This window comes from Lampetra fluviatilis, chromosome 2, assembly GCF_964198595.1.
Source record: "Lampetra fluviatilis chromosome 2, kcLamFluv1.1, whole genome shotgun sequence".
In the NCBI taxonomy this organism is placed as follows: Eukaryota; Metazoa; Chordata; class Hyperoartia; order Petromyzontiformes; family Petromyzontidae; genus Lampetra; species Lampetra fluviatilis.
This window is the reverse complement of record NC_136276.1, coordinates 24,255,826-24,271,737: the sequence shown is the minus strand read 5'-3', so window position 1 is coordinate 24,271,737 and position 15,912 is coordinate 24,255,826. Positions and strand designations below refer to the sequence as shown.

Genomic DNA, 15,912 nt, shown 5'->3' with positions numbered 1-15,912 from the left:
CACAGCGGAAGGCACCACGAGTGCGTGCCGCCGGGACAAATTGTCCCATCTCATTAACAGGCCCTGCTTAAGTACCCAGGAGCCAGTTCGCTCCCGGCCCTCCTCGGGACCCCCCACCCTGCGGCGCAACGCTAGCAGGGAGCTGTCAGCCATTTGGAGACGGCCCCACTCAATCAGCGACAGTGAGAGCAGCGAGTCCTCTCCCTCAGGGGTAGCGGGAACATCCCCGATTGGTGCATCCGCGGTCGCAGCCAACGCCCCCATACTTTCCGCAGCTGGCGGTTTACAGCGCGCCGATCCCATTAAGCATGCACATTTGTGACAAGGCGACAATCGCGACAGGGCATCGGCGTTAGTGTGGCGCAACCCCTTACGGTATGTGGTCGTAAACTGATAGTCCTGGAGGACTTCCAACCACCGTGACAACTGGCCCGAGGGTTGGGCGACCCTCAATGAATACTGAAGCGCCGCGTGGTCCGTCCGGACCGTAAAGTGACGGCCATAGAGATACGGTCTAAATTGCTGTACAAAAAAAAACAATAGCAAGCAACTCGCGACGGGTGACACAGTAGCGCTGCTCCGCCGGCGACAAGACCCTGCTACCATAGGCGACCACCCTTTCGACTCCCCCAACGACCTGTGAGAGCACCCCCCCAATGCCCGTGTTGCTAGCATCCGTGTCTAGCAAGAAGGGACTTGTAAAGTCAGGATAACGCAAGGGCGGGGCACCCACCAAGGCGTCCCGGAGGGAGCAGAACGCGGCCTCCTCCTCTGGTCCCCATCGGAACTTGACTCCTTTTGCCGTTAGAGCGTGCAAGGGTTTTGCAATGGTGGCGAAATGCTCAACGAATCGGCGGTAGTAAGAAGCAAAACCGATGAAACTGCGCATGTCCGAAACCGACGTGGGCGTTGGCCATGAACTGACACAGTCCATCTTCGCGGGATCGGTAGAGATCCCCAAAGAATCGACAATGTGGCCCAAGTATCTCACGGACTTACGAAGAAGGTGGCATTTGGCCGGTTTAAACTTTAATTTAGCCGATCGCATTCGCAAGAACACCCCTCTCAATCGCTGGAGGTGTTCCTCAAACGTTTTACTGAAAACAATGACATCGTCAAGGTAAATCAAGCAAGTATCCCATTGCAAGCCCGACAAAACCAATTCCATAAGGCGCTGAAACGTCGCGGGAGCGGAGTGAAGTCCCATGGGTAACCGGTTAAACTGGAATAGGCCCCCTGGAGTCCGAAATGCTGTCTTAGGTTTAGACTCGTCGTCGAGTGGCAGCTGCCAGAATCCTGATAATAAATCAAGAGTAGAAAAATATCGCGCACCAGACAATGCATCGAGGGACTCGTCCATTCTGGGGAGCGGATACGCGTCAGCCACGGAGATTTGATTCAGGCGACGGAAATCTACGCAAAATCGCAAGGACCCGTCTTGCTTTTTAACCAGCACAATAGGTGCTCCCCAAGGACTGGAAGAAGGCGAAATAATGTCGGCCGCCAGCATATCGTTGACGGCCGACTGAACGTGTTCCTTCTCAGCAGGACTCAGCCGGAAGGGATTTAGCCTGACCAGTGCCGCATCGCCTGTTTCAATATGGTGGCGCAACAGGTCCGTGCACCCAATGTCATATTTATGCTTACTGAACACATCAGAAAATTCTATCAGCAACGCACGCAGCGCACCCAACTGTACCGTTGACAAATCATTCGAGTCCGCGCACAGCGAATCGACCCATTCAAGGTCCTCCCTCACTGGATTGTTCTGCGTCGGGCTTGGATCAACATGCGCAACCAGCCGCTCTTCCGCAGGGACCCGTGCCGCGTGAGCTAGCACAGTGCCCTGCTGAATAACGGCCAGCCGCGACCCAGCGTTTAAAACCATCACGAACGGGTCCTTGTCAGCCCGAACCAAAGTGTGAGCCACCGACAAATCGAGACCTCCGACAGCCCTATTTGAAGGACCCAAAAGCATGCTCTGTTCAGAAGTCTCCCCCACCCATGGTTTCCTCAACCGGAGGGGAATTAACATCTGTGAACCCGGGGGCACGTGCACGGTCTGTGTCGCCAGCGCTTGTATCGTAGCGCACGCCGTCCGAATTTCGGTAGGGTTTGTCAAAAATGAAATACGGCGACCCGATGGTAGTTCAATGCAACGCTGATCGATGAGAATTTTAATGGGCATTTTAGCCAAAAAATCTGTGCCCAACAGACAAGGAACCGCCAAGGAAGAAGAAACGAAAACGGGTCCCGACAATTTGATATCTCCAATGCAAATGGACGCCCTAATCTGACCGACAATGCCCAACGAGCCCCCATTAGCCGCGTAAAATGGCACGTCCACCGGGAGCAGAGGTCGACATTGGACGGGGAGAATGTTGTAAATGAGGTCCGATATAATAGTCGCCGACGCCCCCATGTCCACTAACACCCTGACCTCGACCCCGTCAATGAATCCCGTAACGACCGATGATCCCGCCGACGCAGCCACTATCCTGTGCCCCAACTCCGACCATTTAATGTCCCCTCGGTCCCGCACGAACCCCCCTCGCCGAACCGAATCCCCGATCCCTAACCGGCTCTCCTCCGCCGCAACGCGACGGCCCATGTGTGTCGTGCATGTAGGCCGAGCATGTGAAGCGCCGCGACTTGCCGGGGTTAGTAGGGATGACTTGGGGCCTTGGTCGTCGTCCAGCCGAGGTCCCATGGCGCGCTGACGTGGAGCGCGGCAACCGGACGCCACGTGGCCCCGGAGGCCGCAGTTGTAACACGTGATGAGGGTCGTCGGAGATCTCGGTTGCTCCAGCTTGCGGGCCGATCGCAGAGGCGAACGACCCCCCGACCTCCAGTCCCCCGGTCGTCCCGCGGTGAACGCCTCCTCTCGTGGGCTGATGACTTGGGGCTCGGTGACCACCGGGCCCGGAGCTGAGGCCACGGCAGCATTGCAGACGACCCCCTGTTTACGCTGGAGGACCTCGTGCGCCTGTATACTTCTTGCGACCCGCAAAGAAGAAATATCGACCTCGTCGGCCGTGTTGATGGGGACCCCCAGGTCCTGCGACAACTTGAGCAGTTGCTCCAAGACCATCGCGTCCTGGCCCTCCTCGTCCATACGAGGGAACGCGGCGTTGGCGAGAGCCAACAACGCCGTGCGGTAGGCGAGCGCGGTCTCCGTGTCCGCCTTCCGCCGGGCGTAAAAGTGATGGCGACACGCCGAGGGAGGTCCGTAGACCTTGGCCATGAGACCCAGCGCAGCCTTAAGCGTGGAGCGGTCCGACCTCTGTGCGTACGTGAAGGCCGCGAGCGCGTTGTCGTCCAACATGGCAGGCAGTGCCCGCAGCGCCGTAGCGTCGGACCAGGCGGACATTTCCTGATGCGCCAGAAACCTGCGCTGGAATGCGCCCCAGTCCCCGCCTTCCGCCTTGAAGGCTGACAATGTGGGAAGGCGCTGTTGAAAGATGAAGTCGTCCTCTGCCTCGTGGTTCCTCTCCGCCGCACCGTCGGTGTGCGAGATGGCGGCCCCAATGGCGGGTGGCTGATGGCGGTCCGCAGCGCGCGTTGATGACGTAAGCGGGCGCGCTTGGAGAACCGCCGCCACGTGGTGCTCGCCGTTCCCGCCAAAAGATGTCCGCGCAGTTGAAATGGCGGGAATCGCCCAGTCATTTTGGCGGGAATCTGCGGGGCGACCCTGTTGAATGTCCGCCGACGTCCCCGCTCCTCCCGACGTGCTGATTTCCGCCAGGATGGACGCGGCGGCGAGCAGCAGCTCTGCCAGACGGGAGTGCGCCTCGCGGAGTACGGCATCGGTCCCCAGGCGCTCATCCGGCGCCCTCGGCGGATCCTGCGGCATCGGCATTTCTTCGTCCTCTCCCCCCGATGCCAGCTGGCCCGAGTCGTCAAGGTTATACTCGCGGTCAATCCCGTGAGTCCGACGGGTCTTCCTTGTATCCATGCCTGGAAGACTGTTTCACTTCTGACGCCAGTTGAAGTATTGGAATGACGGCAGGAAACCACTTGACGGGTAGCACACTTTTTATTAAACTTTGACTTGTCACGATACAACGTGTGGTCACTATTCCTCTGACTACACACACTTCACTTGACACGTGTGGTCACTATTCCTCTGACTACACACACTTCACTTGACACGTGTAGTTACTATGCCTCTGACTACACACACTTCACTTGACACGTGTAGTTACTATGCCTCTGACTACACACACTTCACTTGACACGTGTAGTTACTATGCCTCACACTGCATTCCGCCCCGTAACGTCAGTGGAGCCTACAGGCCCACCCCAGCTTGGGCGTGGGCCACAACCTCTGAGTCCCAAGGGCCGGCCCTCTCACGGACGCTCGGCCCCGGGTCCCAGGGTTCCGCCTCTGGGTCACACAGAGCCCCGGCCCCTACAGGACAGCGGGACTAGGTACCCCAGGGCCCTATCTCTTCCTCCTCCGTCTTCAGTCTTCGCTGGTCACTCGCTCTCCGTGCGCCTGTGCGCACCACCTTATATAGCCCCCGCTCACGGGAGACGGAGCGTATACGGACCTCGACGTGAGCATCCCCCTTAGTTGACCAATCCCCGCGCGCTTGCCCCAGGATCCCATCGCTGTCAGCGCGCGTCACTCATAACCAACCAATCACTGCCTCATAACCCCCGACCCCGCGCTGACCCCTGATCCTTCACCGTCAGCGCGCGTCACCAACACACACAGCCAATCACTACGCGCTGGCACACGATCCCTACCCCAGCGCGTATCACCACTACACATGTAATGCAGACGCTACATTACTCAGACTAAAGGGTTTCATACACAAGGCCTACACCAAACATTCGTGTTTATTTGGGGGATGCAGTAGAGATGAATTTGTCTAAGAGTGCAGGGACTATACCGTGGACATGCTACACTAGCGCACCGGACTAAAGCTGTTATTTGTGAAGCCTCTATACACATATGTAAACACATAACCGAAATTTACACTATGAGATCTCTTTTACCAGTGGCAAAATATAGTAGTAGGTTTTTACCCTTTTAAACTGGTACAAAACTGACACCTTTATTCAAGGCATCATGTTTGCTATAACCACAACACAAGTAGTCAAAAAAGCAAACAAAAAGAAGCAACTCTGATAATGATAATACTATCCAATGGGGACTAGGGTCTAAAGAAAGCCGTCTCGGGTGTGGACCAATCAACTTCAAGGACAGTGCATATTATTATCATTATCAGAGTTGCTTCTTTTTGTTTGCTTTTTTGACTACTTGTGTTGTGGTTATTGCAAACATGATGCCTTGAATAAAGGTGTCAGTTTTGTACCAGTTTAAAAGGGTAAAAACCTACTACTATATTTTGCCACTGGTAAAAGAGATCTCATAGTGTAAATGCTTACCCCGAGCTCTCAAGACTCTGATATTGCACTGTGTTTGAGTTGTACGCCTTCTGGTGTCATCTGGTCCAACACCAATGGGGACTAGGCTCTAAAGAAAGCCGTCTCGGGTGTGGACCAATCAACTTCAAGGACAGTGCATATTATTATCATTATCAGAGTTGCTTCTTTTGTTTGCTTTTTTGACTACTTGTGTTGTGGTTATTGCAAACATGATCCCTTGAATAAAGGTGTCAGTTTTGTACCAGTTTAAACGGGTAAAAACCTACTACTATATTTTGCCACTGGTAAAAGAGATCTCATAGTGTAAATGCTTACCCCGAGCTCTCAAGACTCTGATATTGCATTGTGTTTGAGTTGTACGCCTTCTGGTGTCATCTGGTCCAACACCAATGGGGACTAGGCTCTAAAGAAAGCCGTCTTGGGTGTGGACCAATCAACTTCAAGGACAGTGCATATTATTATCATTATCAGAGTTGCTTCTTTTTGTTTGCTTTTTTGACTACTTGTGTTGTGGTTATTGCAAACATGATGCCTTGAATAAAGGTGTCAGTTTTGTACCAGTTTAAAAGGGTAAAAACCTACTACTATATTTTGCCACTGGTAAAAGAGATCTCATAGTGTAAATGATTACCCCGAGCTCTCAAGACTCTGATATTGCACTGTGTTTGAGTTGTACGCCTTCTGGTGTCATCTGGTCCAACACCAATGGGGACTAGGCTCTAAAGAAAGCCGTCTCGGGTGTGGACCAATCAACTTCAAGGACAGTGCATATTATTATCATTATCAGAGTTGCTTCTTTTTGTTTGCTTTTTTGACTACTTGTGTTGTGGTTATTGCAAACATGATGCCTTGAATAAAGGTGTCAGTTTTGTACCAGTTTAAAAGGGTAAAAACCTACTACTATATTTCCCACTGGTAAAAGAGATCTCATAGTGTAAATGCTTACCCCGAGCTCTCAAGACTCTGATATTGCACTGTGTTTGAGTTGTACGCCTTCTGGTGTCATCTGGTCCAACACCAATGGGGACTAGGCTCTAAAGAAAGCCGTCTCGGGTGTGGACCAATCAACTTAAAGGACAGTGCATATTATTATCATTATCAGAGCTGCTTCTTTTTGTTTGCTTTTTTGACTACTTGTGTTGTGGTTATTGCAAACATGATGCCTTGAATAAAGGTGTCAGTTTTGTACCAGTTTAAAAGGGTAAAAACCTACTACTAACATAACCGAAATGTATTGCATATCAGTTGCCTGAGTATGTAAAAAATGTGCCTATGGGCCTCTATGTGTGTCTGTGTGTGTCTGTGGGTCTCTGAGCATGTATGTGGGTCTCTCTATGTGTGTCTGTGGGTGTCTGAGTGTCTGTGGGTCTGTGTGTGTGTCTATCCGGTAAAAACAACCCCCTACCTCCTCGTGGTGCCGGACAGGCAACATTGTGGTGGACAGTGCTGTGGGGGGGAGGGCCAATTCCGATTGGCCTTTCCTCTCAGGGCGTTTGTAACCACCAAAGCGGCTAAATGGGGGCTCTGGACGGGTGCGTGGGGCTGGTAACCCCTCCACCTTCAATAAATTACCACAAAACCACGTAAAAATATCTAATTAATAAGCTTGTGCCGGAGGCCCCGGGGAGACAGGCGTTTATGCCATTTCCTGGCCAAACCCCATTTGGCGGAGCCAGGAGATTGAATCTTTACCCTCGGGGCTCCTCCAGAAACAACATAAAGCCACCACGGATGGCCACGTGGAATGTTCGAATGCTCACTGCGGAGGAGAGGCTGCCACTCCTCTGTCGGGAGCTGGCACGGTACCGCCTGGATCTCTGTGGTATTCAGGAGGTCCGGTGGACCGGCTCTGGCTCCTGCCACCATGAGGGGTGGACAGTCCTCTACTCGGGGCAGGAGACTACCAAACAACAGGGAGTGGCTCTTCTTTTGAACAAAAAAATGAAGGGGACGTGGGAGCGTGGCGGTGAGGCGCGGGAAGCTGTAAGGTCCAGGCTACTTTGGGCTCACCTTCCCATCAACCAGAGGCGAGGAGTGGTGGTCGTGCTTACTTATGCCTCCACCGAAGATGAACATCCGTGGAGGGATGCAGGCAAGGCCGATGAGCCTTCTATGACCTCCTGTCACAGGTGCTAGCTAAAGTGGCCCCTCGGGATAGAGTCATCTTGTTGGGTGACTTCAATGCCCGAGTTGGTCATGATGCTGGCACCTGACCTGGAGTGATTGGAAGGCATGGGCCAGATCAGCTCAATAACAATGGTAGGAGGCTGCTAGATTTTTGTGCAGCCCATGGGCTTGTAATTACCAACACGCTGTTCTGGCATCGGCGCATCCACACAACATCATGGATGCATGCCGGGTCCAAGCAAGAACATGTGCTGGACTACATAGTGACAGAACAGCGGATGCGGGCCCATGTCCTTGACACCAGGACCTACCGTGTACTCCGGTGGTGGGTGTACACCCAGGACCCCATTCAAACCTAAGGTGGCCTGGTCTCTGCTAGCTGATGAAAGTTGCAAGCGAGAATTTCATCATCGCTTGCGGCTGGGGTTGGTATCGTCCCCCACTCTTCCAGATGTTGAGGGTAAATGGGCGAGGTTTAGGACTGTGACTCAGGGCAGCTGCAATGACTGCTTTGGGTACGCAGTCCAGACCTCCCCAGAGACCCTGGCTAAGAGAGGTGTTCAGGATGGCTGAGAAAAAACAACAGGGCCACTCTAATCGTCTACAGCATCCCACGTCAGAGAATGAGGAGGCTTACCGCAGCCTTCGCTCGGAGGTTCGGAGAGCCGTGAGGAGCTGCAAGGATGGGTGGTGGTCGCGGGTTGCGAGGAGATGGAGTCTGCCTCAATGGCCCGCGATCACAAATCCCTATTTAACTCCATCAAAAAAGTAACCTGCAGCACCACACCTATTACCATAATTAGGGCAAAAAACGGTGATCCAATCTCCGACCCCCTGGAACAGGTTTGCAGATGTGCATTTCTGTGAAGTCCTGGGGGAGGGGAAATCCCTCGACATGGAAACATCGTGGGACAAAGTGGGGATGACCCTGCTGAGGCTGCAGTGCCTCAAATATTGGAGGAAGAAGTCACCCCCTGTGAGTGGCTGGCTGAGGTGCCATCTGTTGAGGAAGTACTGAAGGCGAACCAGAGTCTGAGACCAGGAAAGGCACCGGGCAGAGATGATTTCCCAAGCAAAATGCTGAGGGAGGGTGGCGTTTGTGCACAGACTGCCTTACATGACATCATAACAACAGTCTGGATCACTGGATGGGTTCGGCAGGATTCGAAGGATGCCCTTGTGGTCCCCCTCCTTAAGAAGGGGGACCGCACAGACTGTAACAACTACAGGGGCATCTCACTCCTCAGTGTGCCAGGAAAGGTCCTGGCAAGGATTATTCAACATCGCTTTGCCAGGCACGCTGAGGAGAGGCTTGCGGAACCCCAATGTGGTTTCAGGAAAGGGCGGTCCTGCACAGATGCTATATTTTTGTCCGTTTGCTACAGCAGAGGTGTAGGGAATTCCAACAAGACCTACATCTCTGCTTTATTGACCTGGTCAAGGCCTATGATACCATGAGTAGGCCTGGGCTGTGGGTTGTTCTTCATGCTTTTGGAGTCCCTGACCCTCTGCTCACGATAATTAAGAACCTTCATGATGGTGAGCGGGCCCGGGTAAAACTACGTGGCCGGGAGTCGGAGCCATTCCCAGATACACGAGGATGTGGAGCTGAGTCGACTTGCTGATGACTGGTACCAGCGGTGTCAAGATCGGCCTCTGTGGAGGAGGCTCATGAAAGACGCCTCTGGGCAGTTGGAGGCAGTCGCCCTCCTACAACAACGGAGGGCGGAGGAGCGATGCTCACAACAACGAGCGGAACGCCGGGTGGTTAAAGCACAGCAAGTTGGCACAGTAGGGGGCACAGGTAGTGCATCAGCCAGTCGTCTCAGTCAGTCGACCTGTGGCACCTAGGTTTGCCCTGTGACCTCCTGCCAGCGGGCGTTCAACACTTCACGTGGCCTCAAGGTGCACATAGCCTGGCACAAGCGTCGTGGTGACATCACAGCCACTTAGTGGCAAATGGTGGTTGTTGTTGTGTCTATGGGTCTCTTAGCATGTCTGTGGGTCTCTATGTGTGTCTAGAGGTATATCTGCGAGTTAAATAAATAAATAAAGATGAATCGTTGATTCCTTCTGGAACGCAGTCACAGGGTTCACATGGTCACTCTCACCATGGCATTCCGAGGCGTTCAGGCCCTATTTCCACCACCGTGGGTGCCACCAAACATCATGCAATCAGCATTCATCTTCAGCAACGTTTTTGGAAGTATCTGCCCTTACCTTATATATCTTTTGTTCGGCAGCTTGAGAGCCTAAAAGGAAAACAGCACAAACTATGAGGACACGATGCGAATTGAGCAACCCCTCCTGAGAGGCATTTACACGGATAGTGAGAAAGGAAATGCACTTTAAACTCGGCTTTCAAAAAACAAGCCTATGAAGAACTTCCCCTCACTGTAGGCAGTGGCGCTGTCCATCTGCAGCGCACCACACCCCACCTCCAGGGCGCTCTCAGCTCGCTCGCTCTCTTCCCGTCAACGATCGTATTTCGTCCCCCGTAGGCTCAACCCCCCATTAGCGTCAATCGCTGAAGCCGTTGCCCCATTCCTCCCTCTCTGGGCCCGGCCTCTACTCTGTTGTTAAGTTAGCCGGTGGAGCTACTAGGTAGAACTACTAGGTAGAGCTACTAGGTAGAGCTACTAGGTAGAGGTAGTAGGTAGAGCAAGTAGGTAGAGCTAGTAGGTAGAGCTACTAGGTAGAGCTAGTCGGTAGAGCTACTAGGTAGAGCTACTAGGTGGAGCTACTAGGTAGAGCTAGTCGGTTGAGCTAGTCGGTAGAGCTACTAGGTAGAGCTAGTAGGTAGAGCTAGTCAGTAGAGCTCGTCGATAACGCTCGTTGGTAGAGCTACTCGGTAGAGCTAGTCGGTAACGCTACGGATGCGGACGGAACGTCACCTTCAGCGTCGGTGAGCTGGGCCTGAGGCAGGTCCTCCGCATGCGGCAGCGAGAACACTCGCACCTTGCCATCCGAGAAGGCCGCGGCTAGAAGCCCCATTCGCGCCATTCGTGGCACCTGCACAGCAGTAAAGACGAGCATGGGATGTCACTTTACACAGCAAAAAGGGCTGTGGATTGATTGACTAACAACCCTCTGCGCTACCAACTTTGAAAGGCGTAGTCCACGCTTAGGAGTGGCAACTCCACAATGAGAGCTCAAATTAAGTTTTCTGGCATACAATTTTTTTTTACGAAACTTTTTAGGGATCCACAAAAAATTATGGGAAGAATTGCAGAGGCCAGGCGATTCACATATCACCTGGCATCTACAGATAACAGGGTCTGTGAATAGGAGGATGATAATGGAACAAAAGCAGTTCTACTGTAATGATACTCAACACTGGTGACATCTCTTCAGATGTGCATTTACTGGCTGTGATTAAAACCAAACACACAGTTCTGCCGTACGTTGTGGTTCCTGGCCACACCGTCACCACCAGCCTTTGGGTGCTCACTAACAGCACTCATCCCTACGCCCCGTCAAACCGCCAACAGTCCGTCATACGTCACCGCACTCCGATCTCCTGTACGTATGTTGAACTTCTTTTGCACCGTACGTAGCCAACCGTGCTAATAGCAGGTGTACGTTTGTATATAGCACGGATTCTTCTAACTGCAAACAGAGGTAGTCTCATCCATAATCGAGGTATTTTTGTGTGAGATCGCGTAAATAAAAATGTCGTTAAACCCGCCACAGCCAATTAGTAAGGTTTGACAGTCATAATTGTGGCTGTCACCCTTTGAGACTGGTTGTAATTACCATTGAAACATTGTACTCGAATTGTAAATGTTGTGGGATTTACTCTCCAACACTAATTGGCATGTTTTGTTTACGTGACAAACCTTACTAATTAGCTGTTGTCAGGTGGTGACGGGTTTAACGACAAATTTATATTTACGCGATCTAACCTTAAAATCTCTATTATGGATAATATTGGCCGCGAAAGCCTCCTAATATGTGTTAAAGGTAATCTCATACCTTCACAGGGGCAGTGGGATCTTCCCATGACCCACTTGGGCAGAACTTCATATCCCATATGCATCCAAAATCAAGTGCCACTCCATACGCCAGTGCTGGTTGGAAAAGTGACCTGAAAATAGATAACGACGCACACAACCGCTGAGATTCCACGTGACTAAATGCCCCGTGATGTGGTAAAGTCTAGATTTGTATGCTTTCAGATCAAAGCATATGTATTTACTTTTCAGCGTTAAAAAAAGAAATGACCATTTCCCGCCCACACGTGCTTAACATAAACACTGTGTGTAGCTGCTTGCGGTGAAAGATAATTGGATTTCCAACAAGGCTAGAAGGCAAATAAGGGAGCCATGCAGAATGGCCTGGCACATTTATTCTGCTACCCTGGGAATCTCAATGAGTCGTTTTAGTTCTAGCTGATTTAGTATCAATGCCCACACCTTCAGAATGTGAAACATGGCAACTATGTATGCATGTGGAACTTTTTTCGCACCGATATCTGTGAAAATAGCTTCGTAGCTCATCTGATTCTAATACACACACGCTAGTTGTCGGGATACTCCATACATGGATCTTGGAGTTCAAATGTTGACTTTACCTGACCTTTACATACAATTTTTATTTGATATTACCATCGATATGAAACCACGTCTATATTCCATGGTCTGTGGCTGGTTGTATAAACATCTTTCGAGAAAATGTTGCCGAGTCTGCGTTGATTTAGAATGAAAAGCGAGGAAAATGTATATTTAGTAGGTCGTCTTATGCAACCAACCTTGTGTGACTTGTCGTGACTGATCAAATGTCGATTCCCTGAGACAGCTAATAGCTAAACCCAGTCCAGGCTCTCAACTTTCACAAATCTGCACTGACCAGCGTGAAGTAAAATCATATGCACACATACAACAAACAACAACCACCACCATTCACCACTAATTCTGGGTGAGGTCACCATGGCTCGTGTGGTGATGTTGCTGCTTGGGCTTGACCAGCCATCTCGGGTCATTTCGGACTGCTGGAAAATTTTCGTTGGTTTAGATACCGTCTGGGAACTAGCTGCTAAATGTATGCTCAACTTAAGCTCCTTGAAAAGATGAAAAACCACACTCATCTTACCAACTCAGACAACACTGCCAGAACAAATCACACGTAAGACACGCGTGACGCGTTACCTCTTTGTACTCTGCAACGGTCCCAAATTCCACACCTGCAGTAGGGCCGGCTCTCTGTGGATCTGATTGAGTTTGTGCAGATCCAGGGCACTGCTGTTGGCGTAGAGTGCCACGTGCTGATTGGACAGCGAGCCGTTGGGCGTGGGACCCCAGTCCAGGGACCACACGGGGCCCCCAACAAAAAAGTTTAAATCCCAAGCGCGGCTATCCAACGGCAGTGCTTCAAACCTGTAGGAAAATTAGGGTGCAACATTTATTTAGCTAATACACTTTCCCCCCCATTTTTTTAACTATGAATACAAATGAAAAAGTAGACTGCAAACAAACGAAATGGACAACTTTTAATGAAGTGTACAGGTCAATAAAATGACAATCCTTTAGTTGAATATTAACTGTGCATTCACAACAAAGGAAGACAAATCATGCATATAAGTGGATTCCACAATGCTTTGTGAACATGTATTGTAATTAATCCATTGCTACCTGCTATGACATGTGGATCGAAACATGGACATTGACAACGGAGATAAAATAAGATAGAAAGTGTGGAATTAAGTTTGGCTAGGTGCACACTTGGCATTATGCTGAGACAGAATGAGCAGCACATAGCCAAGTGATGTATTTTTTAATCTCACTTTACTTCGCCAATGCATTCATCTCATTGTCAAACCCGAGAAACCAACGACGTCCATCTAACTGCCTTTTTATTATCCCTAGAACAAGAACTGGAATAGGTGACAAAGCCTTTGCCATTGTCGCACCGTCGTTTTGGAGCGACCTTGTTTCCTCCCCTTAACATTGTAAATCAATCTTGAAAAAAATATCCTGAAGAAAATTGGTGCTAGATACAAACACATTTCCCAATGTGAATTGTAACTTTGATCCTTACCCGTATATCGATAGTTCAATGTTAATGTGCAATTTTATTCAGGGACTACTGGGTGTTGTCTTGGTGCGGTCTGGGACTGATTATATTGTTGCCTTGCCCCAAGCTTGCATTTAGCGTTGAAAAATCGGCAGGAATGCATGTGTAGTGACATCGGGGATGTCACTGTATGGTGCCGGCCCGAGAGGGCCGTGGCACGCGATGCAGTCATCGCGTACACCCCGTAGGTGGGTGTAGTACCAGCCCTAGCAGGGCTTGGTGTGCGCTGGGATAGCGCGGGCACCATGCATAGCGTGTAGTGCGGGCTCCCACAAGGGGGAGTGGGAGAGTGTCAGCCCAGGGGAAGGGTTGCCCCGGGCCATGGCACTCTGGTTGACCCCGTAGACACGTGATCCGGAGTGTCCACAGAGGGGGCCCCAAGTGGGGGGGGCTAGGGGGCGATCACGTATCCGGGGAGAACTCTCGAGAGAGGGATCAAGAGGGAGCTAGAAGGCTCGCAAAGGTGGGCGGGGCCAAGGGCGGAGCGGCCCCGACCCAGGAGGATATAAGGCGGGTCCCTGAGAGGGACCGGGGTTGCTGCATTCTACAAGCTGAAGCTCCACGTCTACAAGCTGGAAGCTCTGCGTCCTACAAGGCATCAAGACGTGGTCAGGACAGAAGTGAGGGTCTAACTCTTCGTAGCTGTAACTCCTACGTATAGAGTAGTTAGCTGGGTCGTCACCACCCTAGGCTGGATCTGGTGAAGGGACAGTTACCCCTTTGTGTTAGGTGTTGATGTTACAATAAATGTGTTGCCTCTAAAGAACGTCTGCGACTCAGTTGGACTCACTATCCATGTACTAATGCAATTTGTCCTGGAATATTTTATTTATTTTTACACTAGCTTTACTACCCGGCTTCGCCCGAGACTTGGATTCTTGTCTTGGATTAATACACGGCCTACGCGGAGGGTTGGGGGAGGATGCGTGACGTCAGCAGGCACACTGCGTCACGCTGCCGCATGCGGGTGACATCACAGATGTGACGTCACCGCTCACTTGCCGTGCAAAATATATCCATTATTGCGCCCCCCCCCCCCCCCCCAAATATAAAAGTCTATTTTTATACTTTTTGCATTGTGTACAGTCTGGAAGCTACCCACATGCCAAATTTCAAGTTTGTTGCATGTCGGGAAGTATGTTAAACATTTCAAACAGACGCACATATTCACACATTTCCCTTTTATATATATTTATGTTGAGTGACTTGCTTAGATTTTCTCTACTTTGCACTCCTATATTTTTTTTTATTGTTTATTGTTGTAACTAGCTGACCCGCCCCTACTGGACATATGTGAAAAAGAGCTTCACAGCTCATCGGGATTCTTCCAGGATAGATAAAGATTCAGATAAAGATTCTGAGATGAAAAGGCATTTTTTTTACTTACCGTAAAGTAAAAGTAAGCGGGCTTGGGCAAGACACAGAAGCAGAAGGGAAGATGGCCGGTGGTCAGCACTCATGAGGGATTGGCAGCCAAAGGAGGGAAATGCACCTGAGGGGAAGTCCACCACGGTAGAGCCGGATTTTCTTTTCCTTTCCCTCTTTCATCCCTGACCTTGCCTCCCGCATTTCTGACTGTTGAACCACTGTCCAATCCTGGACGTGACGCCGCGACCCCTCCATGAATCTTTTCTACAACTGAAATCCTTTTCTTCCCTTTATCCATGCTCCCCTCCACCATGGCTTTATTCCCTCCCTTCTCCCTCACTCACTCAGTCATTCCTGTCTCTTCTGCTCACAACCTTGGGGTCATCTTCTACTCCTCCCTCTCCAACCGCATCTCTGCCACTACCTGCACTCGCCGCCGTCACCTTGGCAACATTCGCAACATCTGTCCCCTCATCTCACTCTCTGCTGCTATACTCCTGGTTCACGCCCTCGGTTTCACTCAGCTCGACGACTGGAACTCTTCTTCTCGGCCTTCCCGTCGACTAAACAATAAAAACTAAAAGCTATTTTTATTTTATCAGGTAAGGATCACCGGGCTAAATAGCTCTTTTTCAGAAGCAACCTGCCGATCACAAATGATACCTCAACGAAGTGGCTTATCACGTAGAAATTTAGAGCAGCCAAATACTCTAAACGTGTAATGTTGATTCTACGGGGTGTTTCAAAAAGATGGACCCACTTTCAAAGCAGTATATTTCACGATGGCAACATGTTACAATTACACAAAAAGTTACAAACTGTTTAATGAGTTATCAAGTTTTACTAGCCATTTTATAAATGCTCGATGTGCCCTCCACCTGCTGTATGGACAACATCGAGACGATAGTTGAATTCATCTCAAGCGCCTCTCAAAGTGTCTTCTTCCAT

At 50.7% G+C, this 15,912-nt stretch overlaps 1 protein-coding gene across 11 annotated transcripts in view; it reads right to left on the bottom strand.

Annotated features, from left to right (window-relative positions):
* Window positions 1–15,912, bottom strand: part of GTF3C2 (general transcription factor IIIC subunit 2) — a 54,836-nt gene that overhangs the window by 23,046 nt on the left and 15,878 nt on the right. For all 11 annotated transcript variants that reach the window (XR_013639579.1, XR_013639581.1, XM_078872587.1 and 8 more), the window contains 4 exons: window positions 12,672–12,899; window positions 11,500–11,611; window positions 10,419–10,536; window positions 9,745–9,776 (listed from right to left, as the gene is read on the bottom strand). Coding sequence is in view for 9 of the 11 variants with exons in the window: in XM_078872587.1 (XP_078728713.1) it covers window positions 9,745–9,776; window positions 10,419–10,536; window positions 11,500–11,611; window positions 12,672–12,899 (490 nt within the window). In the remaining 2 variants the exon portion in view is untranslated. The remainder of the gene's footprint in view (window positions 1–9,744; window positions 9,777–10,418; window positions 10,537–11,499; window positions 11,612–12,671; window positions 12,900–15,912) is intronic.